This window comes from Tursiops truncatus, chromosome 4, assembly GCF_011762595.2.
Source record: "Tursiops truncatus isolate mTurTru1 chromosome 4, mTurTru1.mat.Y, whole genome shotgun sequence".
Lineage (NCBI taxonomy): Eukaryota > Metazoa > Chordata > Mammalia > Artiodactyla > Delphinidae > Tursiops > Tursiops truncatus.
The window spans coordinates 49,834,087-49,858,275 of NC_047037.1; the positions used below are offsets into that span (position 1 = coordinate 49,834,087).

Consider the following 24,189-nt stretch of genomic DNA (forward strand, 5'->3'; position numbering starts at 1 on the left):
GAACAACTGATGTCTCTAGAATCTATAACATAATTAAAGGAATCTCATTCTAAGCTTTATATGTTCTTAAATTTGTGGTTTTCTTTTATGTAAGCATATATTAGACATTAAACTTAACAGTAACATAGCAACTGGCTGATGATTAATTCAGATGGTATGAAAAGCATTTACCAAGTTGGTCTAATCTGTTCCACTTTTGTATCATAATTTCTTGTCACTAATAAAAGTTCAGGTGGCTAATGGATTCTGCTCCTTTCTCTAGGTTTATTTCAATCTACAGAGGACCCAGCCACACCTATAAGGTCCAGAGGCTGACTGAATTCACATGCTACTCCTTCAGAATCCAGGCAGCCAGCGAGGCTGGGGAAGGGCCTTTCTCGGAAACCTACACCTTCAGCACAACCAAGAGTGTCCCCCCCAGCATCAAAGGTTTGTGGACTGTGTATGCAGTCATGCTCTTCTGTGAGAGTGAGGAAATGTTGGGATTTAAGAGGAGGAGGCTCGATTCTGACCTTGCATATGCTCTCCTAATATTTCTCACATCAGCAAGATAGAATCAAAAGAACTTTCTAAAAGAGATGGTTGAGAAATGGGTTCTCTAGGGGAAATGAGAGGCCTTAAGGGAGAGGGCTTACCGGTAATGACTTTTCTCAAGTGTGTGTAGATTATTATCACAGATAATTTAATGGTGAGACAGCCTCTTCCCCACTGGGGATAGATGGACGAAGAAAAGAAGCCGACCTGAGCGGCAGATGTTGGGTTAGGAATGCGGGTGAATTCCTGGTGATGTAGCGCTTATGGCAGGTTACCACGAGAGGTCTGAGTGTCTCTCTGCAGCGCTTCGCCTGCATCTTTGGATGACTGTGGTGCATCAGTAGATTAGAGGCCGGTGTAGGCAACATCCACAGCCTTTCCTCCAGCCCGCAGCCCTCACTGGAAAGCTGTAGCAGTGGCCTGTTCTCACCTCCTGGAGTATTTGTCTTGAGGTTTGTGAATGACTGGTTTACCCTCTGCCCCCTTCATGGGATCAGGGAGGGAGCGAAAGCCACGCCCCCAAGGCTCTCCCTCCACCGGGTCCGCTGAGCCCTCATCTCCCATTTTCAGCCACTGCACAGCCGACTGGCCAAGCCGGGCAGACAGCAACAGGGCAAAAGCTGGCTCAGCCCTTCCCACCTAGCGTTGGGCCCAGTCCCAGCCCATCATGGACTCCTGAGCCTGCGCCCTCACCTCCCCGGTAGTGTGATTCTCGTGAGGGTCCCTGCTGCCTGTCTTTGCTTTATCCAGCTGCTGCCCGAAATGACTCTGAGGCTGACAGATAAGCAGCCCACCTGAACCAGGTTTTACATGGGGTAAAGTGAGGGTTGGCTGTATTATTTGGGTGACTAGGCAGTGAGCACCATTTGTTAAGAAGGTTCTGTCTGTGTCTGGCCCCAGGAGAAAGTCCATTTGACTTACTGCTTCTGCACAGAGGCGCTGTATCAGCTACACCAGGGCACGGAGTGCGTTACAGGAGGGTGCGGGGCCTCCGGGGCCTGGGTCAGGGTCTGACCACAGTCTGGTTGCATTCTGTGAAGGTTTCCCATAGTTCCTTTCAGGGCACTTTATGGTAAATACCTTCCCCCTGCTCCCCTGCCCCTCAGTGGTCCAGAAGCTCTTTGGCTTCTTCATGTGACGAAGATAACTGGTATAAATGGATGTATACTTGCTGGGTCACTTGGGCAGTAAATGCCCTGGCCCTTTGGTGTAGCTTCGCCTTTCGGCTCTAACAGAGGAGATTCCTGAGCACGCTGTGGCTGATAGGTTTGTTTTTGTAACAGGAAGGCCTGCCACATTTACTAATTAGCTAAATAACTTCAGGGGTCTTCCCAGCACTACCTTTGCCTCTGAAGGTGATTATTGGGGGCGATTCATTCTGTGGAAAATACGACACCAAATTGATAGCTCTTGCAGGTCGTGGTACACTTTCTTCAGGAGGACAGTGTCCTCACACTGCCGCACGATCAGGTGTTCCTCCTCTCATTCTTAGATTTAGGAAATTGTCTTAGCTGGAGGACTGTTTAGTCTGATGAGATTATTTAGTTTTCCATAAATTGTAGTTTTGGCCAACTAATACAAACTTGTTTTTTAAGACAACTTTTATTTTTCTGAAACAGCATTGTACAGAATTGAAAGTAGAAACAACTGCCTCTGAAGAATTCATGTCATTAGAAATTTAAAAATTAGAAATTAAAAATAAGGGCATTCAGCAAGAGCAGTTACACATGCTAGTTACAAAATGGAAAAATATCAGATATTGAATTAAGCTGTAGAGATACAGTATAAGCTGTAAGAAAATATTTAAAAATTCTGCAACATGTAAGTGCTTTTCTGCAAACTAACATAAGTTCACTTTAATCTGGAACAATGAGTCCAGTAGGTAAAAAATAAACTAAAAAATATAAACGTAAGGTAACTTTTAAAGGCTTACCTCAAATGCCACCTGCTCCTCAAACCTTTCTTAGACTCTCACACGGATGTGACTTCCTTCCCCTGGGACTCCCCAACATTTTATTTGTACCTCTCATTTTAATCTGCCTTACATTTATGTTTGTTTGTACTTGTTTCATACCTTTCTCTCCCCTTCCCTCAACTAGATCTTCATTTCCTCGAAAGCAGTATTTATGGTACCTATTTTTGCATCCCCCAAAGAACCTAACACAGGGCTTAATCATAGAAGGTGCTCATTAGCCATCAAAAAAATAACAAAAATGCAACCCAGGCCAAATAGTTATTAATAGGACAGCGAGCAAAGGGTTCTTCGCCAATGGCTTGCTAGGCATGGGATGTCTTCTCTGTGTAAAGGGTACCCTGCTAGTTTTCTAGGAGGCTGGGCAAATAAACTCCCCTCTCAGGGTGGGCACAAGCATTCTCTCTCTCTCTCTGGGTTCTCACTAATATTACTAAAATATGGGCTATTCATATGATGCTTTGAATTTTGAGCTTGGATGTGTGGATTTGTATTTCAGCACCTCGAGTAACACAGTTAGAAGGAAATTCATGTGAAATTTTATGGGAGACGGTACCACCCATGAAAGGCGATCCTGTCAACTACATTCTGCAGGTATTGGTTGGAAGAGAATCTGAGTACAAACAGGTAAGAACCAGCGTGCGTGGCACGTGCGTGGCCTGTCAGGGTCTGGCTGGCTCCTTGCCTCTGCCTTTGCGGTGAATAATTTAGTAGCCAGTGAACTACATTTTTCTCAAAATTGGTCGTAGACACTGCCTCACTTGTACCCATTACCTAATTCTTCAGGGTAGAGTAGCTCTAGCTTACATTTTATTTTGTATGTGGTGGTATTCTTAAATTTTCAGTTCCACAAGCATAATCTTGGGAAGGGTTTTAAGTTCTGTATTTGTATTTGATATTCATATGTATTGAAAACTAAAGTGCCAGTGGTTTTTCTTTATAGGGAAGTAGTGTCCACCTAATTACTAAAGCCCATGTCTGTTTGCCTTTTTTATGGAAGTTATAATTGAAGGATAAGGAAAATGACCTATCAGCCTGTGATTCAGAAGCTCTGGGTCACTACTTGTCACCCTTTACTGTGCATAGGATCACCTGAGTATCTGTTAAAAATTCAGATTCTGATTCAGTAGGTCTGGGGTCGAGGTTCAAGCTCCCAGGTGACATTGATGTTGCTGGTCCATGGATCGTGGTTTTAGTAGCAAGGCTATACAGTTCACATGATAAACCCTTACACGAAAGAATGTGATTGGAATATAACCAGATAGAGAATTTGGGTTTATCATTCTTGACACCCTTTTTGATCCTAATTCTTCCAAAGCCACACATTATCTTGTCACTGGATGTGAAGGATTCAGAGACTCTGTGGCTTTCCATAATGTTCCCAGGAACTTAATAATTGTGTGAAATCAGAATATAACATTGTTACTCCATTAGAAAAGCTGAGGACCCATTCCTTACCAGCACTGTTAATAGAGGAATGCATTCATGTCAAACTCAAGAAGTTGAAGATAAATGTCACTGCCTTCCGAATCATTAACATAATTTGCGAACACTTCTTTGTATTCAACTATTGAGGCTCCAGGTACACAAAACAAGTAGAAAATAATTTGATTCAGAGTTTTTGTTAATTTGCTGGTTAATATTCCTCGTATAATAATAAAGAATACTTGTAAATAAAAATGTGTAAAAAGAATCAAAGAAAATTTTAGTAAATCTTACTGTACTTTGTTAATATGAAGTGCCAGATAAAAGAATGAATTGCTTTAAGCACATTTTGCAAAAACTTGTTTTAAACAAGACAGGCACCACCAGTATTGATTAACATCCGTGGATGATTTCACCAGTTTCCATCATTCCTCTGAAATAAGAGCAAAACCACTCTTGTTTCCTTTCACCTTACAGTCTCGTTTTATACAGTATATTTCACTTCACAGTCAGTAATTTTATGTGTGCAGTTGTTTCACCTTACCACAAACATATTACTGGTTTCAGAGTCTCAGCGCACACGAAGAGCAGAGGATTTTCCCTGCTAGATTTAGTCATCTTTAACACCAGTAGCATTGTCCTGTCGCATAGCAATGTAACAAATGGCTGAAGATGAAATGTTACCAAATTTTACAACATATCACTTGACACTTAACAATATTCACTTGCCAGCAGTACATTCACTGCATGTTCATCGTTGTATTTTATAAACCTTTTTATTCCACCACCATGCTTTTCCAACCTGTTCTTGGAAAAAATGTTCTGCTTCTCAAAGCCTACTGATTGCTGATTTACATGGAAAAAGCATTGTTTACTCAGTATCTATACACATTCATAAATTAGATGTCACTGGCAGATTGGCTCTTTTGAATCTTGCTATTTGTTTAATGTTGTATATTTTGTCTCATGAACATACAAATACTAATACACAATTACATATATGCTTCAAAATATATTTCTCATTGTAAACAGCTATAAATAAGAGTTTCTTGTTGAAAGTAGGTGAAAACACAGTACACCAGGGCGGGCTCAGTAGCTGGGGAATTAGCATTCTTCTCGTAACCGTGTATTTCCTGCATTTACCAAGAAATGATTAAGGCAGGTAGTGGTACTTGAAAAGCCACCGTTGAGTCAGGGACAATTTGTACTGAGTTTTCTGCTTCTCCCTATTCAATAGACATTAACTTAAACATGATGTTTTGAGTACTTCATTCAGTTGTTCTGGACACGAGATAGGGAATGAAATCTATTTATCTTATGTGTGCAGAGTAATGGTTAAAATAATTATAGTCCAGAGATAACAGGCTTTGAATTCATAGAGGCAAAGCAAAAGAAAATGAGAGGTCGTCAGTGCAGAGCATACACCACAGCAGAGCTATGGGCTTATATAGGAAGCACTGTGTATACTTCAATTACAGCACTAATCAGGCAGGATCCACTAATGTGTGGGCTTGTGTTATTCATTTTTATTTTCCCAGGTCTGGCACATAGCTAGGCACTCAGTAAATGTTTCTTGCGTGCGTGAAAGAGGCAGTTTCACAGGAACAGGGTGATTTATACTTGCAGTGGTGAGAATCAGTAAACTTCACCATAGGGGGGATTTAGAAGTGATGCTTGTAACTGAGGTGAAAAAAATCACCAATAATAGAACAGTGTCCTTCTGTTCCCCTACCTCATTTTTACAGGCGACATATGGTAAGGGCCAAGTCTTTTTCTGATATGTTGCTGGAAACATTGACTTTAACTCTGTAATTAGCTTTCTTTGGTTGAGCTATCATGATGTGGGGCGAGCATCTGGTTCTAATTATGAGACTGTCTATTACAGTATTAAGTCCTCACCTAAAGTTTTACTCTGTATTAGAATGCATGCATATATTGATTTGGCTTTTCTGCCACTTAAAAAACGTTTCAAGCACAAGCCTTTTTCAAGAACCTTAAAACTTCTTTTCAAACAGTATTAATTGTAAAGCATTCTCTTTTTTTTTAAACATCTTTATTGGGGTATAATTGCTATACAATGGTGTGTTAGTTTCTGCTTTATAACAAAGTGAATCAGCTATATACATATACATATGTTCCCATATCTCTTCCCTCTTGCATCTCCCTCCCTCCCACCCTCCCTATCCCACCCCTCCAGGTGGTCACAAAGCACCGAGCTGATCTCCCTGTGCTATGCGGCTGCTTCCCACTAGCTATCTAGCTTACGTTTGGTAGTGTATATACGTCCATGCCTCTCTCTCGCTTTGTCACAGCTCACCCTTCCCCCTCCCAATATCCTCAAGTCCGTTCTCCAGTAGGTCTGTGTCTTTATTCCTGTCTTACCACTAGGTTCTTCATGACATTTTTTTAAATTTTCTTGAATTCCATATATATGTGTTAGCATACAGTATTTGCCTTTCTCTTTCTGACTTACTTCACTCTGTATGACAGGCTCTAGGTCTACCCACCTCATTACAAATAGCTCAATTTCGTTTCTTTTTATGGCTGAGTAATATTCCATTGTATATATGTGCCACATCTTCTTTATCCATTCATCCGATGATGGACACTTAGGTTGTTTCCATCTCTGGGCTATTGTAAATAGAGCTGCAATGAACATTTTGGTATATGACTCTTTTTGACTTTTGGTTTTCTCAGGGTATATGCCCAGTAGTCGGATTGCTGGGTCATATGGTGTTCTATTTGTAGTTTTTTAAGGAACCTCCATACTGTTCTCCATAGTGGCTGTACCAATTCACATTCCCACCAGCAGTGCAAGAGTGTTCCCTTTTCTCCACATCCTCTCCAGCATTTATTGTTGCTAGATTTTTTGATGATGGCCATTCTGACTGGTGTGAGATGATATCTCATTGTAGTTTTGATTTGCATTTCTCTAATGATTAATGATGTTGAGCATTCTTTCATGTGTTTGTTGGCAGTCTGTATATCTTCTTTGGAGAAATGTCTATTTAGGTCTTCTGCCCATTTTTGGATTGGGTTGTTTGTTTTTTTGTTATTGAGCTGCATGAGCTGCTTGTAAATTTTGGAAATTAATCCTTTGTCAGTTGCTACATTTGCAAATATTTTCTCCCATTCTGAGGGTTGTCTTTTGGTCTTGCTTATGGTTTCCTTTGCTGTGCAAAAGCTTTGAAGTTTCATTAGGTCCCATTTGTTTATTTTTGTTTTTATTTCCATTTCTCTAGGAGGTGGGTCAAAAAGGATCTTGCTGTGATTTATGTCATAGAGTGTTCTGCCTATGTTTTCCTCTAAGAGTTTGATACTTTCTGGCCTTACATTTAGGTCTTTAATCCATTTTGAGCTTATTTTTGTGTATGGTGTTAGGGAGTGATCTAATCTCATACTTTTACATGTACCTGTCCAGTTTTCCCAGCACCACTTATTGAAGAGGCTGTCCTTTCTCCACTGTACATTCCTGCCTCCTTTATCAAAGATAAGTGACCATATGTGCGTGGGTTTATCTCTGGGCTTTCTATCCTGTTCCATTGATCTATATTTCTGTTTTTGTGCCAGTACCATGCTCTCTTGATTACTGTAGCTTTGTAGTATAGTCTGAAGTCAGGGAGCCTGATTCCTCCAGCTCCATTTTTCGTTCTCAAGATTGCTTTGGCTATTCAGGGTCTTTTGTGTTTCCATACAAATTGTGAAATGTTTTGTTCTAGTTCTGTGAAAAATGCCAGTGGTAGTTTGATAGGGGTTGCATTGAATCTGTAGATTGCTTTGGGTAGTATAGTCATTTTCACAATGTTGATTCTTCCAATCCAAAAACATGGTATATCTCTCCATCTATTTGTATCATCTTTAATTTCTTTCATCAGTGTCTTATACTTTTCTGCATACAGGTCTTTTGTCTCCTTAGGTATGTTTATTCCTAGATATTTTATTCTTTTTGTTGCAATGGTAAATGGGAGTGTTTGCTTGATTTCACTTTCAGACTTTTCATCATTAGTGTATAGGAATGCAAGAGATTTCTGTGCATTAATTTTGTATCCTGCAGCTTTACCAAATTCATTGATTAGCTCTAGTAGTTTTCTTGTAGCATCTTTAAGATTCTCTATGTATAGTATCATGTCATCTGCAAACAGTGACAGCTTTACTTCTTCTTTTCCGATTTGGATTCCTTTTATTTCCTTTCTTTTCTGATTGCTGTGGCTAAAACTTCCAAAACTGTATTGAATAAGAGTGGTGAGAGTGGGCAACCTTGTCTTGTTCCTGATCTTAGTGGAAATGCTTTCAGTGTTTCACCATGGAGGACGATGTTGGCTGTGGGTTTGTCATATATGGCCTTCATTATGTTGAGGAAAGTTCCCTCTGTGCCTACTTTCTGCAGGGTTTTTATCATAAATGGGTGTTGAATTTTGTCAAAAGCTTTCTCTGCATCTATTGAGATGATCATATGGTTTTTCTCCTTCAATTTGTTAATATGGTGTATCACGTTGATTGATTTGCGTATATTGAAGAATCCTTGCATTCCTGGAATAAACCCCACCTGATCATGGTGTATGATCCTTTTAATGTGCTGTTGGATTCTGTTTGCTAATATTTTTTTGAGGATTTTTGCATCTATGTTCATCAGTGATATGGGCCTGTAGTTTTCTTCCTTTGTGACATCCTTGTCTGGTTTTGGTATCAGGGTGATGGTGGCCTCGTAGAATGAGTTGGGGAGTGTTCCTCCCTCTGCTATATTTTGGAAGAGTTTGAGAAGGATAGGTGTTAGCTGTTCTCTAAATGTTTGATAGAATTCGCCTGTGAAGCCATCTGGTCCTGGGCTTTTGTTTGTTGGAAGATTTTTAATCACAGTTTCAATTTCAGTGCTTGTGATTGGTCTGTTCATATTTTCTATTTCTTCCTGATTCAGTCTTGGCAGGTTGTGCATTTGTAAGAATTTGTCCATTTCTTCCAGGTTGTCCATTTTATTGGCATAGAGTTGCTTGTAGTAATCTCTCATGATCTTTTGTATTTCTGCAGTCAGATGTTAATTCTTTTTCATTTCTATTTCTATTGATTTGAGTCTTCTCCCTTTTTTTCTTGATGAGTCTGGCTAATGGTTTATCTATTTTGTTTATCTTCTCAAAGAACCAGCTTTTAGTTTTATTGATCTTTGCTATTGTTTCCTTCATTTCTTTTTCGTTTATTTCTGATCTGATTTTTATGATTTCTTTCCTTCTGCTAACTTTGGTGTGTTTTTGTTCTTCTTTCTCTAATTGCTTTAGGTGCAAGGTTAGGTTGTTTATTCGAGATGTTTCCTGTTTCTTAAGGTGGGCTTGTATTGCTATAAACTTCCCTCTTAGAACTGCTTTTGCTGCATCCCATAGGTTTTGGGTTGTCGTGTCTCCATTGTCATTTGTTTCTAGGTATTTTTTTTATTTCCTCTTTGATTTCTTCAGTGATCACTTTGTTATTAAGTATTGTTTAGCCTCCATGTGTTTGTATTTTTTACAGATCTTTTCCTGTAATTGATATATAGTCTCATGGTGTTGTGGTCAGAAAAGATACTTGATACAATTTCAATTTTCTTAAATTTACCAAGGCTTGATTTGTGACCCAAGAGATGCTCTATCCTGTGAATGTTCCATGAGCACTTGAGAAAACTGTGTATTCTGTTGTTTTTGGATGGAATGTCCTATAAATATAAATGAAGTCCATCTTGTTTAATGTATCATTTAAAGCTTGTGTTTCCTTATTTATTCTCATTTTGGATGATCTGTCCATCTGTCCATTGGTGAAAGTGGGGTGTTAAAGTCCCCTACTATGAATGTGTTACTGTCGAGTTCCCCTTTTATGGCTGTTAGTATTTGCCTTATGTATTGAGGTGCTCCTATGTTGGGTGCATAAATACTTAAAATTGTTATATCTTCTTCTTGGATCGATCCCTTGATCATTATGTAGTTTCCTTCTTTGTCTCTTCTAATAGTCTTTATTTTAAAGTCTATTTTGTCTGATATGAGAATTGCTACTCCAGCTTTCTTTTGGCGTCCATCTGCATGGAATATATTTTTCCATCCCCTTACTTTCCGTCTGTATGTGTCTTTAGGTCTGAAGTGGGTCTCTTGTAGACAGCGTATATATGGGTCTTGTTTTTGCATCCATTCAGCCAATCTGTGTCTTTTGGTGGGAGCATTTAGTCCATTTACATTTAAGGTAATTATCGATATGTATGTTCCTATTCCCATTTTCTAAATTGTTTTTGGTTCGTTATTATAGGTCTTTTCCTTCTCTTGTGTTTCTTGCCTAGAGAAGTTCTTTTAGCATTTGTTGTAAAGCTGGTTTGGTGGTGCTGAACTCTCTCAGCTTTTGCTTGTCTGTAAAGGTTTTAATTTCTCCATCAAATCTGAATGAGATCCTTGCTGAGTAATCTTGGTTGTAGGTTTTTCTCCTTCATCACTTTCAGTATGTCCTGGCACTCCCTTCTGGTTTGCAGAGTTTCTGCTGAAAGATCAGCAGTTAACCTTATGGGGATTCCCTTGTGTTATTTGTTTTTCTCTTGCTGCTTTTAATATGCTTTCTTTGTATTTAATTTTTGACAGTTTGATTAATATGTGTCTTGGCATATGTTTCCTTGGATTTATCCTGTATGGGACTCTCTGTGCTTCCTGGACTTGATTAACTATTTCCTTTCCCACATTAGGGAAGTTTTCAACTGTAATCTCTTTAAATATTTTCTCAGTCCCTTTCTTTTTCTCTTCTTCTTCTGGAACCCCTATAATTCGAATGTTGGTGCGTTTAATGTTGTCCCAGAGGTCTCTGAGACTGTCTTCAGTTCTTTTCATTCTTTTTTCTTTATTCTGCTCTGCATTAGTTATTTCCACTATTTTATCTTCCAGGTCACTTATCCGTTCTTCTGCCTCAGCTATTCTGCTATTGATCCCATCTAGAGTATTTTTCATTTCATTTATTGTGTTGTTCATCATTGTTTGTTTCATCTTTAGTTCTTCTAGGTCCTTGTTAAATGTTTCTTGCATTTTGTCTATTCTATTTCCAAGATTTTGGATCATCTTTACTATCATTATTCTGAATTCTTTTTCAGGTAGACTGCCTATTTCCTCTTCATTTATTAGGTCTGGTGGGTTTTTATCTTGCTCCTTCATCTGCTGTGTGTTTTTCTGTCTTCTCATTTTGCTTATCTTACTGTGCTTGGAGTCTCCTTTTTGCAGGCTGCAGGTTCGTAGTTCCTGTTGATTTTGGTGTCTGTCACCAGTGGCTAAGGTTTGTTCAGTGGGTTGTGTAGGCTTCGTGGTGGAGGGGACTAGTGCCTGTGTTCTGGTGGATGAGGCTGGATCTTGTCTCTCTGGTGGGCAGGTCCACGTCTGCTGGTGTGTTTTGGGGTGTCTGTGGACTTATTATGATTTTAGGCAGCCTCTCTGCTAATGGGTGGGGTTGTGTTCCTGTTATGCTAGTTGTTTGGCATAGGTTGTCCAGCACTGTAGCTTGCTGGTCGTTGAGTGAAGTTGGGTGCTGGTGTTGAGATGGAGATCTCTGGGAGATTTTTGCCATTTGATATTATGTGGAGCTGGGAGGTCTCTTGTGGACCAGTGTCCTGAAGTTGGCTCTCCCACCTCAGAGGCACAGCACTGACTCCTGGCTGCAGCACCAAGAGCCTTTCATCCACACGGCTCAGAATAAAAGGGAGAAAATATAGAGAGATAGAATTAGTAGAAGTAGGAAGAAAGAAAGAAAGGAGGGAAGGAAGGAAGAAGGAAAAGGAGGGAGGGAGGGAGGAAGGAGGGAAGGAAGGAAAAGAAAAACGGATGGATAGAACCTTAGGACAAATGGTGGAAGCAAAGCTATACAGACAAAATCTCACACAGAAGCATACACACTCACAAAAAGAGGAAAAGGGGAAAAAATCTTAACTCTTGCTCTCAAAGTCCACCTCCTCAATTTGGGATGATTCGTTGTCTATTCAGGTATTCCGCAGATGCAGGGTACATCAAGTTGATTGTGGAGCTTTAATCCGCTGCTTCTGAGGCTGCTGGGAGAGATTTCCTTTTCTCTTCTTTGTTCTCACAGCTCCCAGGGGCTCAGCTTTGGATTTGGCCCCGCCTCTGCGTATAGGTCGCTGGAGGGCATCTGGAGGGCGTCTGTTTTTTGCTCAGACAGGATGGGGTTAAAGGAGCCGCTGATGCGGGGGCTCTGGCTCACTCAGGCCGGGGAGAGGGAGGGGCGCGGAGTGCGGGGCGGGCCTGCGGCACGCCGTGCGTTCTCCCAGGGTAGTTGTCCCTGGATCCCGGGAACCTGGCGGTGGCGGGCTGCACAGGCTCCCCGGAAGAGGGGTGTGGATAGTGACCTGTGCTTGCACACAGGCCCCTTGGTGGCGGCAGCAGCAGCCTTACCGTCTCCCGCCTGTCTCTGGGGTCCGAGCTTTTAGCCGTGGCTCGCGTGCGTCTCTGGAGTTCCTTTAAGCAGCGCTTTTAATCCCCTCTCCTCGTGCACCAGGAAACAAAGAGGGAAGAAAAAGTCTCTTGCCTCTTCGGCTGCTCCAGACCTTTTCCCGGACTCCCTCCCAGCTAGCCGTGGTGCACTAACCCCTTCAGGCTGTGTTCACGCAGCCAACCCCCGTCCTCTCCCTGCGCTCCGACCAAAGCCCGAGCCTCAGCTCGCAGCCCCGCCCGCCCTGGCGGGTGAGCAGACAAGCCTCTCGGGCTGGTGAGTGCCGGTCAGCCCTGATCCTCTGTGTGGGAATCTCCGCTTTGCCCTCCGCACCCCTGTTGTTGTGCTCTCCTCCGCGGCCCCGAATCTCCCCCCTCCACCTCCCGCAGTCTCCGCCCGCGAAGGGGCTTCTAGTGTGTGGAAACCTTTCCTCCTTCATGGCTCCCTCCCACTGGTGCAGGTCGCGTCCCTATTCTTTTGTCTCTGTTTTTTCTTTTTTTCTTTTGCCCTCCCCAGGTACGTGGGGAGTTTCTTGCCTTTTGGGATGTCTGAGGTCTTCTGCCAGCGTTCAGTAGGTGGTCTGTAGGAGTTGTTCCACGTGTAGATGTATTTCTGGTGTATCTGTGGGGAGGAAGGTGATCTCCGTGCCTTACTCTTCCACCATCTTCCCCCGAGGTCCGTAAAGCATTCTTAAAAAGAATGAAAATTGTATGTATATGCAGGTGACTGATTTTTTTTGCCTCACAAGACATAACATAAACAGTTTAATATATACGTAAGAATGTAAAGCGAAATGATTCACATTCATATCCCTGTTCAGACAGCAATAATTTTTACATAAAGTATTTAAATATAAACACTGAAGATGAGAAAAGGGTAGCAAACTGCAAGAAATTATTACCTATTGGGAGTCAAAATTTGTGACAAATTATTAATATTGTTGGTGCTCAGATTTGTTGCATTATGAAAACCTTCGAAGAATCTGAAAATTTATAGAGCTCCACATTTAACTTAATGGCATCTCTGTATAAATTTATTTTGTATCATTTTTAGAATATAGTATTGGGATGTGTATTGATTCTTCGTGGTATCACACAAGTTACTGGGAAGAAAGATCTTCTCTTGACCTTGAGAGAACTATTTTAAGGACTTGGAGCCTACATATTTTTTTAATAGTTTGTGATTTAATTCCCTAACACAGAAGTTAAATAGGCTGTGACCGTCTTATTGCACATTTTCTTCATCTTTGTGTAAATAAAGGGTCAAATCCCAAGCAAAGTAAGAATAGATCAAGGTGGGAATATCTAAAAGCTATCATTTATCTTGCTGAGTCTTAAGTTTTTTAGGTTTATAGGTCCGTTTAAGTATCTGATGCAGGATATGACCCGTTCTATCAGAAAAATATTCATGCACACATCCATTTTAAATTGCATATGAAACAAATTTATATTCAGTTTCATGGCGTTCAGGTGTAGGGCCCCTGGTTCATTGGGAAACTGGTAGGTGCTGTGCACTGTGAGGGCTGCCTGGCATATAACAGAACAGCATAGTCTGTGCTCTCAGAGCTTCTGGGCCCACTGGGGTAGAAGCAGCGTGCCCCCAAGAAGCAGCTCAGTAACAGTACCTTGGCCTGTCCTCTGGCTCAGGAGCAACAATTCCTGCCCAGCATTGCACCCTCTACAGAGGAAGTCTGCAGGGTAGTGAATTCCCACTGTAGCTGGGGGGCAAGGGAGGTGAATCTGCCTTTTGTAGTCATGTGATATTGGAGGAATTAATTCACCTCTCTGAGCCTCAGCTGTCTTGTCGAAGTGGAGATACTAATTCTCTACCTCAGAGTTACTGTGAGCGTCAGATCTGTTCAGTCATGAGAGGGCGCTGTGTAGATGGCAATGCTGGGCAGTTATGTCTCCCTTTCCAGTTCCTGGGAGAAGGATGGCATTAGTAAAGAGATGCAGGCCTTGACCCAGATCCCAGCCTCCAGCAGCCTCCCCCAAAGGCTCTCTGTTTCAAAGATATCAACTACACAGCATGTTACTCTGAATTAAGGGTCACTGATTCTTCATTTCGATTATCTGGGTATTACTTTAAATCCTCTCATTTGGAACAAACATGTCAAAATTACTTTAAAATATATTGCACATCAAATCAAGGACAGAAATAGTCTTTGTAAAAATAATATTGCTTGTATACTTACTGTGATATTATGATTGGTTACTTCAATAAAGATAATCTTAAATGGAACTATGCCTTTTAAATTGGGTTGAGGCAGGAGGAAGAGCCTGTAATGGTGCCCCTGTCAAAATGAATGAAAACAAAGGGGTAAGAGGCATGGCCTGCTGCCCTGCCATGGTGAGAGGCACAGTCCCATGAAAAGTCACCTCAGCTGTGCTGCAGGCCTGATGACCTTACTGATTTTGCGATCTCGTGGCTGTGATTATTTACACAAAAACAAATCAGTTATCTCAAACCTCAGGAACCAGAATCCTCAGGAAATGGAGTATTGGGATTGTTTTAATTTTTCCTTAACTAAGATCCAAAAGGCTTAATAAGCATTGTTGACTACTATCAATACACTGAAAACAACTCAATCCTTGTTAACGATTCCATTTTGTATAATCACGGCTGTACCTGTTCTAAACCCTGTGGTTTGTGTGCGGGTTCTGATACTTAATGTTCACATGTACTTGCTGCTGGTAATTTTCCTCTCTTTTCAAGTAGTGTGGTATAAGCATATCTACTCTCAAGTATTTAAGGGTTCTAATTAGAGAGCATTCACTGAGCACCTGCTTTGTTAATAGCCATTGTGCTGGTTGCTCTGGAGATAACAGAACACAGTCCCACACTCAATATATTCATCATATATATACTTTTAAAGATAATATTAACATTGTGTTGACAGTGCTTGTGAAAAAGGGGAGCGCTTCTAATTAAAACAATAAGAATAGCTAAAAGAAAAACATATTTACAAATTAAAGCCCAGCTTTCAATTGGACTTGTCATTGAGGAAGTTCCCTTCCATTAGATGTTCATTTTTCCTTCACTAAGCTTTTTGCTTAATGGTTATGAGAACAGTAGCACTCCTTTGCTTTCAAAATATCAATACATTTTTAGGGATCTTTAAGGAGTTAAGAGTTGGGAAGTACCATCAAAATTAATATATAAAGTCGATGTTCAAGATTCCATGAATTGGGTTTCTGGGAAATTAAATATACTTCTGAGCCAACTTTCTTAGAAGGAGCTAGCCATGCAAATCCTGGAAACCATAGAAATCATTTAATACTACATATAAATGAACACTTATATGTACTTTCCAAAAGTCTCTCAAACATCTGTAGGGATAGGTTATGAATTAAGTGATTTTCAGCCATGAGGTCATTGTTTGTTTGGCATAATTAAGAGGCCACGTCACAGAAATGCTGCCCAAGCCTTTCCTTGGCACAGACTGGGTTGGGGAGCTGCTTTCCATACATCATATAGGAAAGGCAGTGCTTTCCTTCTGGGGCAGTGGACCCAGGGTGGGGCGATCTGGAAGTGTTTCGTGGAAACACCAGGGAGGCTGTGGGACTCCCTGGGAAGACAAAGTCAGAAGGTCAAGAGAAGTGGACCTGGTATCACACCGTAGTCAGTGGATGAGGACTGAAGTGGGGAGGACGGGTTCCACCAAAGACGTGGAACCAGTGGAGCTGGAGCAGTTCCAGTGGTGAGCAGGGGTGTTTGAGTTAGATGTGGGATCTCGTCTGGGGTCTACCACTACCCTTATTCACCTGAGACCTTGAGAAATTAACAGCTTTCTGATCCTCAGTTTTATCATCTCTAAAATGGGAGTAATACCTGCCAGAGTAACCAGGAGGATTAAATTTGATAAAGATGACTTATCTCCAGTATATTCCTTTCACAAAGCATTTTTCACATAGTTTCTCACTTAATACTCAATCCCTCTTGGGGTTAACGTTAGGTACTGTAACTGTCCCCATGTTAAAGATGAAAAAAAATAAGGCTCAAAGCTGTTACTTGCCCGAGGTGACAAACCTAGAAAGGGTCAGAGCAAGGACGTAGACCTGGAATCCTGATGCCAGTTCCTGGTCCTGCCATTGAGAAGAAGCTGCCCAGTGCCTCCCAGTGGCCAAGTCAGACTAGACCCAGTGCCCTGGGGTTGCACAGAAGAGCTCCAGCAGCTACAATATTTCACCCTTTGATAAGGGTAAACATTCAAGAGGTGAGGCCTCCAAAAGAATTGACGAAAGAGGTGTATCGAGAAACCTTGCAGCTAAGGCGTAGATGGCAGCTTTTCTCCAACTCCATCAACAGCCTGACATTAACTTATCACCACCATAGAGACAGAACAGATTGTATACCTGGGCGATTGCAGACAGGAACCCGAAGCTCAGATGGCAAAAGATTGGTAGTATGCTGTTCCCAAAGGTTGCAAGTCATTCCCTTCGTGAATGGTCCCAACAGTTTCGAAGAAAAGACAATACCAACTTGAGCATCTAAATTTGGGAAATTAAGAACATTCACAATGAAAAGGTCTCTTTAAAGAAAAAAAAAGTGTACACCATTGTTTTCCTGAGACCACCCACATGTTGGGAGATAATTCATAGACAGTGCTCTCATGGTGTAGTCGGAACTCCTGAATAGCTTGGGGCAGTCACCATGACAACAAGCTCGTCTTAAAATAGCCATTTAACTAACTCATCATTGGAACAATGACCGACCAGAAAGGCGTGGTCTCTCAGGATGGCTGGGGGGTTTTCTTACAGCTCTTTTGTTCTTGGTTGCTCCAGCCCAGTTCTGTCTGTAACCCCACTTGCTAAGACACATGCCACAATCTTTAAAGAAACAGAGTAACTCACCAGGAGGAATGTGCTTCAAATCTTATAGAGGAATATATGAGAAATAGAATTGGTTTTCTGGGGCTTAATCACTAAACGAAAATACAGTAAGACTCTTCAAGTCTACTTCTAAAGTTCGAAAATGGGGGAGGAAAAACCTTAAAAAGGCTGACTATCAGGTGAGCACTGGAAGTCCGATCCCTTTTCTAAACTGTGATCCTCTTGCTGTCTTTGTTTGCTCAACGCTAAGTGAGTGGCCAGCGCACTTAGGTTCTCTGGTACCATGTCCTGCTTCTTGTAGAAGTTTATGTGCCAGGCTTTAGAAACACTGAATCTTTGTAGATTCCCACTAGCTCTCTATAGCTGGAGAGTATTTCAGACAAAGTTGAAATTGTTGGAAATACTCTATTTTCTAGGGAATTTGTATTAAGGGGCAAAATTCACATCTTTACTTAAGGTGGCCTGCCACTAGGTTGAAAATGCCCCTGTCACTTTTAATCACTGTATTTTAAGAATATATTTGGAGTTGTTTTAAAGTTCTAAATAGTAGTAGTAGTAATAATAGCTAACTTTTTCTCTGCACTTACCCATGTACCAGGCATGTCTTAAGCACTTTACAGAGGCTAACTCAGTGCCACTCAGCTACAAAGTGTTCAGTTAATTTTAATTTCTTGTTTAATTATTTCATCAGCCAAATCTCTTTACTGATTTGGTTGAGTTCCAGCTAGTTTCTTCCTATCTCTATTTCATATAAGACATGGATTTTTATGTAATTTTAAGGCGGTTATCATTTCCTCTGAGTATTTTGAGGATCAGTACCACTTTGATTGAAGAACCACGTGAGCTCTCCCTCTACCACCTTCCCTCAAAGATACCTATTTTCTTCAGTCAACTCAAAGGTTTATAATCTCTAAGTAAACTGGTAGATTTCAAGTCCTCATAGTAGGAAGCCTCATGGTGATTATATCAGTGTTAACAAAGGGGAAGAAAATATCCTAGATTCTTAACGGAAAAAGGACAAGTTGGTCAAACAGACAGGAAACATTTAAGACAGACCATTAAATTAATTAAATATTAATTTGTGATAAATAGGACTGCATCAAAAATTTTCTTAAGAAATGATTAGGGAAGACACAAAACTGGGAGAGGATATTCACAACACATACCTGACAAAGAACTTACATCCAGATTAAGGAGCCACTACAAGTAAAAGCAAACAAATTAAAAATAGGCAAAACAGCTGAACATACACTCCTCACAAAAGAAGGTATGTGAGTGACCAAATGAGCATATGAAAAGGTGGGAAACACTTAGGCATCAGGGAAATGCAACTGAGGTACCATTCTCACCCATTTGCATGACTAAAATATAAATCACTGACAGTAACAAATGTTGGTGAGGGTGTGGAACAACTGGAACTCTCATGCTTAGCTGGCAGGAGTGCAAAGGGATGTGCTTGGGACAGCTTTCTCATGCAGTTAGATGTAGACTTATACCCAGCCCTTCTAGGTATTCACCCAAGAAAAAGAGAAACTTAAGTCCTCAAGGTCTGTACAAAAATGTTCATAGTACTCTTACTATATAAAAACTCCAAACTGGAAACAATGCAAATATTTGTCAGAAAGCAAATGGATACATCAAAGTATAGGCATATGATAGAGTACTTATTCTTCAGTAAAAGGAACAACTACTGAATCGATTACATGGATGAACCTCGTAGGTACAAGAGAGCGCGTAGTGTTTGATTGCATTTGCATGAACTTCTAGAGTAGGCCAAACAAATTACAGAATGAGAAGTCAGAAGAGTTCTTACCTCTTAGGGGTGGAGGTGGGCTACCTTGATGGAGTAGTGTTAAATGGTGTAGTCAGTAGTCAAAGGATCATTCAACTGAGACTTTGCACTTTATTTCTATAATTTGTTTTTAATATTCTTTGCAGCAAGATCAGAGAGCCCTTTGTATGAATTAAGTCATCTGCTGATTTATAGCCTAAATTATTAAAATTTAGCTAGATGCATCATCATGACTTGTATCACCTGTATTTCTGGTCAGTGCCTTATCTCCTGTCAATAGCAGAGTCACTGAATTTATTTTATTTTATTCAGAGTAGGTCAGAATACTTGACAGATGAAATATAGACTGGGACAAATGCCTTTCCATGTACTTTTTGTTGTTGCAGAGTTCACATAAACCAAGCCAGGTCTACAAGGCCCCCGATGTTATACAGTTATTACTTTAGAGACCACAATGTTGTTATAAATGTATTGACCGGGACTTTTCTTTTTCTTGAAGGTGTACAAGGGAGAAGAAGCCACATTCCAAATCTCAGGCCTCCAGACCAACACAGACTATAGGTTCCGCGTGTGTGCGTGTCGTCGCTGTTTAGACACCTCTCAGGAGCTAAGCGGAGCTTTCAGCCCCTCTGCGGCTTTTGTACTACAACGAAGTGAGGTCATGCTTACAGGGGACATGGGGAGCTTAGATGATCCCAAAATGAAGAGCATGATGCCTACTGATGAACAGTTTGCAGCCCTCATTGTGGTTGGCTTTGCAACTTTGTCCATTTTATTTGCCTTTATATTACAGTACTTCTTAATGAAGTAAACAAACCCAGCAAAACTAGAGGTATGACTTTAATTAATGCTACACATTTTAATACACACATTTATTCAGATACTCCCCTTTTTAAGCCCTTTTGTTCTTTGATTTATATACTTGTTTTACAGATTTAGCTAGGAAAAAAAATATCAGTGTTTTGGTGCACCTTTTTGAAATGCAAAACTAGGAAGAGGTTAAACTGGATTTAAAAAAAAAAAAAAAAAAGAAACAAACCAGATACCAAAAGCTAAAGCTAGCTTACGTTTTCTTTTAAATTTTTCAGATTTGCCTTTATTCTGTTTTCACTGATGTCTTTTGCAAGCCTTTGATTTTTTTTTTTCCATGTCACCATTTAGTAATTTATATTCACCTGTCACTTCTTATGTCTTGATCATCTGTACCTGTGAACATGAATCACAGTGTGTGTAGTTACAGGGCTAGGATTTCAGTGTTGTCAGAGTATCACCACACAACCACACACAGAAGATGTGTTCACTCAGATAAGGCTGCCCTAAACAACCATTTTGTCACTCAGTTATTTAACTGTGTTTAGCTCATTGAGATCAAAATGTGTACTTTAAAATGTTTTAGTAATCTGTATTTCTTACGATTTTAACACTATGAGCTGCCTGTCTAAGAAATCAAGTAACCAAAATGCATCTATAAATTATGGAGCATTGTAGATTGTACCACATCAATTCATAGCAGTAACTTCTCGAGGGCATTGTGCAATAGTTAGTTTCCTTGTTCAGCTATTTTAAAAGCTGCTTTAACTTGTTTGTCTGTCTTTGTATATAACTACTTCTGATCTAATCACTAGAGTTATTATATTCTGTTATGTTTGACCAGAATTATATGACGAGAACTGGTGACAGTTTAGTGCCTCTGCCCATTGTCCATGACTTACACTAATTGTGATCAATCTTCTTACACATCAGCTCATTATTTTTGAAAAATTTGCCTTTAGGCTATTCAGTGAAGTATCAAAGAAGTGATTGAATTTCAATAGCTTAATTCAGTGCACATAATACTAATCTAACAGCAGGTGAAAATTGATAAAGCCCAAAAGAGTCATCTCAATTTGTAGTTCCTATTCTTGTGGGGTTGACCTGGCCATGTGTGGAGAGGGAATGGTATTTGGTGGTAATAAGCACAGGGTGTTTGGGGGTCAAGGAGCCTAGATTATCTCCCTGGATCTGTCACTAACTAACTTGCTGCGTGATCTGAACACGTCACTTTACCTCTCTGTGCCTCAGTTTTCCCATGCATTAAAAATAAAAAATAAAATGGGGATTCTAATGTTCGTAAGTGCTTTGAGATCCTTGATCTATAGGTGCTATTGGAGTGCAAAGTGTTACTCTTGCATGTTTATTCTGAGTCATGAGATAATCAATTTTAACCCAAAGTCATTGGATTATTTATATGAAGTCCATAATGTTCGCGTACCTCAGGGACATTTAAGAGTTGGAGGTGCAAATATATTCCAAAAGGGTGCAACAGACACAGTGTATCCCCCTGCTTCTGTTTTTGTATATTTTTGCTACTTGGTTTTTCTTGATCATAGCTATTTTGTGCTTGGTCTGTGTTGTCTTAAAATGCAGTATCCTGTACTAGCTTATAATATTCCCATACCAAAGTCATGGGGAAACCAACATTATTTTGTTTTTGGTTTATTTATACTATATTCTGCATACAGTACTTTAAATGCCAATTACAGTGCAATCTTTATTTATTGTAAAATTTTTTAAATGTACTTATGTACTAATTTTCCCTTGTAGCATGTTATTTTTTTGTGTTTTATACTTTTGTAATTTTAGGTCAGTCTCGTTCCTTGGCAACATCTGTAGTATTGTCATTCTTCTGACATTTTCTTGTGTTTTTAAAGATAAAGAGCATCTAGTGCATTAAATGCCAAAAAAAATCCATTGTCAGCGATTGAAACGTTTACATGTACCCAAGAAAAACATAATCATCTCTTGAAAGAAAGTGCTAAGATCAATGAATTATTCTGTGTGCCTACGTTGATGTAATAAGTACTACTAGAAAGTTCTGTATTTTGTTATTGACTAGAATAATTAGTTTAATTAGCCTTGCAAACTGATGGCATCAAGATGAAATTTTTTTGCCAAAGTTCTGGCCTTGCGTAGCTCATCCCTCTATTTAAATGTGTATTATGATCCACTGTAACGCTGCATCTGCATTTTCTGAAACAATCTCATGCAGGTGTTTGTTTTGGGGAGAAGGCATTTTTTAAGCAATGAAGATTCAACTGAGTACGAGAACCCTGTCTGCAGGAGAAAAAAATAAGTCCCTTTTTTGGAAACACTTCAGAACTGCTGCTATAAAGAAATTCTCTGAATTCGTTGGATTTTTTTTTTAATGAAATAATACTTTAAGCCAAAATTGCTATGAATATTTGATCTTTGAGATTTTCATGCTATCTGTTTAACCACCAGAAAGCTGTTGTGTGTGAAACACTAGCTGACGGCACTTTATTTTATTGCTCTCCCTTATTCGGCATCATTATAATCCCTTCAGTCAAAAAGTTATTACACTATCTGGCACTGTTTTCTATCACAGATACGTATATGTGATATTGATATAACTATATATGTATTGCCATTACACATGAACAATAAAATAAAGTGTTATGTTAACCTTCTCTCTTTGCCCTTTTGTAATATGTAGGAACGAGTGAGTGGCTTTCTGATGCTCTATATGTCAAACTCCTCCCTGGCACAAGAAAATTCCAGTCATGTGAAGCAAAATGCCCTTTGTCCTCAAAGAAATTGTTTAAAAAGAAAACAACTTTTTAAAAAGATTTTTTGAATATTACCTGCCTTGTTCTTATCAACTTGAAACGTTGGCATTTTCTAACCGTGTTTTGTTGGCTACAGTAATTCAGTATTCCTGTCAAAATTGAAACGTGCCCTAACTGAATGTGTTTGTTTGAATGTTATCCTTGCACAGTTCTTTAAATTGAAAGACAAAATGTTTTACCTCACTGTTGGACATACATTCCAAGCTTTTCAACTTTAGGAGAAAAAAAAAAATAATCATATGTTTTCCTGTAAATTTTAGACTATTTCATATACATTGTATTAAAACTGCCGTATCAATTTTAATGTATAGATTTTGCAAATACTATGCTATATGTAATACCTAACTGTATCTGTAGTGTATATGTAATATATTTATGCCCAATAAATGTTTTAATTCTTTCTGACTTAAGTAGGGTTCTTCTGCCATGAATAGGATTGCTTCTGTTGTTGTTACTTTTTAAAAACTTAAACCACATCCCAGAAGTTGTAAATTCAAATGTGTTTATAGGCCAGGCAAGTGGCATAGCGCAGGGTGTTTGCTGTACCGTCTAAAGGGGCGGCTGCCACCCTGCTCCTGGTTGAGGTCCTGCAGGATTGCCACCCACAATCACGTAGGCTGATGTTTCAGAAGTAAAGCAGCTACACCCCAATTAAAAAAAAAAAAAGCAGCAGCTACAAATCCAGATGTCCCTAAATGGGCCAACTAACATGGGATTGCGGACCGTAAAGGCCCATGGGCTGTCAGTCCTTTGTCAGAGTCTGTGGGGATAAAGAGTGTGTCTTTAACATTTTATCTATATACCAGACTCAGGAGCCCAGGTCTAGCTCTTTTCACTTAGCACCTGGGGTGCACCTTCTCCATGACGGACTCGCACAGTTTTGACCCCCTTCCCTCCTCCGGGTCTCATTCAACAACAACAATAGCAATAAAGTGTAGTGTTCCCACTACAGTCATGGTTTCACCCTGATGTTTAGATTGTTTTGCTTGGAATCCCTACTATCTTTTTTATCCCCTGAGGGAAAAATGAATGGGGGAACCGATTGTTTATAACTAAAAGCTTTCTTTCGCATAAAGAATGGCGATAATCATTCTTTTGGGTAAAAGTGACAAGTTGAACACATCAAATTTTGCATGCTCCCGACACTCCACTCCTGAAAACACAGTAAAGGATTTTTTTTTAAGTCATAACTGCTCTCAACACAGAAGAATGGGAACTGTTAGCACCAGAAGTTTGAAAACCTGACTGAAGAAAGCTGAGTTCTCATTTAGCGGGGGAGAAAATGAGCACCAACTCAATTTACATGCAGAATACACTGAAGGCTCGAAAACTGACAGAAGCACGTCACTTTAAAGTGAGGGTGAAGAGGGAGAGGCGCCTCAAATAGTATTGGTAGAAAGCTGCTAAAAGGGCCATTACATCTACAAAATCCCTCCCTACTTTCAGCTGGACAACTGCTCCTCCGCCCTTGCAGAAACCAAAAGTTTATCCACAGGAGAAGGTAAAATAGGCCCTGGACTTAGCGAATGTTAGTCTTGCCGGAAGATGAAGTGGTTCAGCCAGAGCACCCTTTGGTGATAC

General features: G+C 40.1%; 1 protein-coding gene across 9 annotated transcripts in view; it reads left to right on the plus strand.

The window, feature by feature from the left end:
* Nucleotides 1-23,013, plus strand: part of FNDC3B (fibronectin type III domain containing 3B) — a 358,227-nt gene extending 335,214 nt beyond the window's left edge. For 8 of the 9 annotated variants that reach the window (XM_033855478.2, XM_073803904.1, XM_019946223.3 and 5 more), the window contains 3 exons: nucleotides 263-429; nucleotides 3,006-3,133; nucleotides 19,482-23,013. In XM_033855478.2, coding sequence (XP_033711369.1) covers nucleotides 263-429; nucleotides 3,006-3,133; nucleotides 19,482-19,793 — 607 coding nt within the window. In that variant the 3' untranslated portion in view covers nucleotides 19,794-23,013. The remainder of the gene's footprint in view (nucleotides 1-262; nucleotides 430-3,005; nucleotides 3,134-19,481) is intronic. The other variant, XM_033855477.2, reaches the window with a different exon arrangement.
* The last annotated feature ends 1,176 nt before the right edge of the window (nucleotides 23,014-24,189 follow it).